At 41.7% G+C, this 2,598-nt stretch overlaps 1 protein-coding gene across 1 annotated transcript in view; it reads right to left on the bottom strand.

The window, feature by feature from the left end:
* CD109 (CD109 molecule) overlaps positions 1-2,598 on the bottom strand; it is a 141,801-nt gene that overhangs the window by 38,423 nt on the left and 100,780 nt on the right. The window contains exon 22 of the mRNA XM_012646038.1: positions 2,308-2,484. Coding sequence (XP_012501492.1) covers positions 2,308-2,484 — 177 coding nt within the window. The remainder of the gene's footprint in view (positions 1-2,307; positions 2,485-2,598) is intronic.

The following is a 2,598-nucleotide window of genomic DNA, read 5'->3' as shown; positions in this document are numbered from 1 at the left end:
ACAATATGACTGATTATATGACTGATCCACAAACATGTATAAAGAAGGATAATTTTACATGGGCAATTCTGTACAGAAAACACCAACTGCCAGATCTTTGAAACTTTCCCAGAGGACCTAACCACCTCCTGGGTTTGAGGGCCAGCCACAGTGTCTTCGGGACTCCGCCATAATCTCAGGGTAAATATGCCAGTATGTCTTTCCCCACTCAGAACTCAGGTCCCGCTCAGCCCTGATTCCAAACCCTGGTCTCCTTTGGTCTGTCCTCTCAGGCACTGCATCGTTCCTGACTCACAACCCCTTGACTCCCACTCAGCCTTCATCTGTGTCATCCTACCCCGGGGCGATCTTTGGACGCTGACTCCAGCTCATTTACTAGAACCCAACACTGTACCGCTCACTGCAGTCTAATCCAGCATCCCAGGGTCTAACATTTGTCGTCTCCGTCCCTACAGGACCCCATGCTTCTCTCTCACCATCGTATCAGAACCCCCTTTGAGACCTCTGGCGCATTGTTGGTACTCAAGCATCTTGGCCCAATTCCTGGTCCTTCCCATCCTACCCCTTTGCTTCTAACAATCCAAGAACATTGCAAACTAGAACTATACACAGTGTTCTAAAGAAGAGGGTGGGCTTCAGAGCCAGACTACTGGTGGAGGATTGGGGGCAAAGTTGACCATAACGAGTTATTTAACTTCCCTGTGCCTCAATTTACTCATCTTTAAAATGGAAATAATAACAGTACACCCACCTCCTAGAGTTTTTTCAAGAATTAAATGAAATGTGGAAAACATTTAAACAGAGTTAGTTGCTTTTACCATTATTACATAGAATTAGTTTAGGATAAACAGGTAGCTACATAATGAGGGAACCCAGAAGAAAGACTCACATCAAAATGGTGTCTTTATGGGTATATACACACTTAATGGGTGCATTGCACACCGTCTGGGGGATGAACACGCTTGAAGCTCTGACTCGGGTGGGGCAAAGGCAATATATGTAACCTAAATATTTGTACCCCTGTAATATGCTAAAATAAAAAAAAAATTTTTTAAATTGTGTCTTTACTGAGTTTTCTAATTCTTCTATGGAAAAATTAGCAAAACAGCTAATAGCTTGCCTCTACTTTGCATTTAACTCGTTTGTTATAAAAAACCAAAAACAAAAAATTAGGACTTGGAAAGTGTTGAACTTTATTTTTCTTAGATTAACTGAATAAGCATTTCTAATCATGTTTTATGAACCCTTCTAATCCTCACGAGAATATAGCAGGATATATCATGTAAACTGTGTGGAGAGAAATAGCCACACAGAGATCTTGTGAGAGGTCCCCTAATAAGGGGAAATGCAAAACTGAGACTGTAACTTTGGGTTGGCTTTTGGAGTATTTCAGGAAACCAAATTTGCAATGTTAAACACATCTCACAACACTTCATTTTCTCCTAGGTGTGGATGTTAAGAGCATGAATTTGGAGTCTGAATCCCAGCTCTGCCACTTACTGGCTATGTGACCCTGCCAAGTCAGTTAACTGTTCCGTGACTCGGAAAGGGACGGTACCGTTAACAGTACTCACTGCGAGCATTCAGTGAGAGATGAGATGTGAAGTGCTTAGAACACAGTCTGCCCCACAGCAAGCACTCAACTCACCTTAACTGTTGCTATTAGCAAGTTGCTGACACAAATCGTCTGGTGTCTGTGGACGGTTTCCACCTCTCAAGGTGTCGGGGTATAGTCATCACTGGTGTGGCATTTTCTGAGGGGCCAGCAGGTCCTCCCCATACAAACATTTCTCTCCTAACTCCATCTGTTTGACATTTTAAATGTATGGAGAAGGTCCCGCCACAGGACCTCATGTGTTTATGTACACACCATCTTCTCCACCGAGCAGTGAATTCCTTAAGAGCAAAGGCCCTGACTCCCTGTTTCCTCGGCACTAGCACTGATCCTGGCACTAAGAGACACTCCACATATGTGTAATGAACAAATGGATGAGTATTCCTTTAGATTTTTAAAGAGTTTTAAATTTCAGATCCTGTATTACAATAAAAACCCTTCCAGAAACTAACTCCTTAAACCACTACTAACAAACACCTTAGCAGCAATGAGTGAACAGTTAGCTGAAGGAAGAATTGTAATAGCTTCTCACTGCTTGCACTTCCGGCATGTTTCTACACCATCTAGACCCACCATCACCAACCAAAGACAAAATCTGTGTGTTTTGAAATATGGTCTAGAGTGAACCCTGCCTGAAAAAAAAAAAAAACCTTTTTTTTTTACCAACAAAAGTAGGTTTCTAAAATGCTTACCTTGCCTCATAAATGAAAGGGCTTTTTCTTTTAAGTTATCTGTCAGTTGTTTCTTTTTAGTCAGATAATCCAAAATGTAAATATTTGGAGCAAAATTTATCATGTTCTGTTCACCACAGCCATAAGGCATCCGAATCAATGAGGCTAAGCCATTGATGGAAGGACCGAGAACATCTCCTGAAAGCACAAAACATTCAATTCATTCAGTGAACACTCAATAACTGTTACCTACTGATGGCGAAGAGACTTCCACTGAGGACGGAGGCATCTGCCATTAAAGTAATGATTATT

This window comes from Propithecus coquereli, unplaced genomic scaffold (genome assembly GCF_000956105.1).
Source record: "Propithecus coquereli isolate 6110/MARCELLA unplaced genomic scaffold, Pcoq_1.0 Scaffold24, whole genome shotgun sequence".
NCBI classification, from domain to species: Eukaryota; Metazoa; Chordata; class Mammalia; order Primates; family Indriidae; genus Propithecus; species Propithecus coquereli.
Note: the sequence above shows the minus strand (reverse complement) of the source record. Positions and strands in the feature narration are given on the sequence as shown.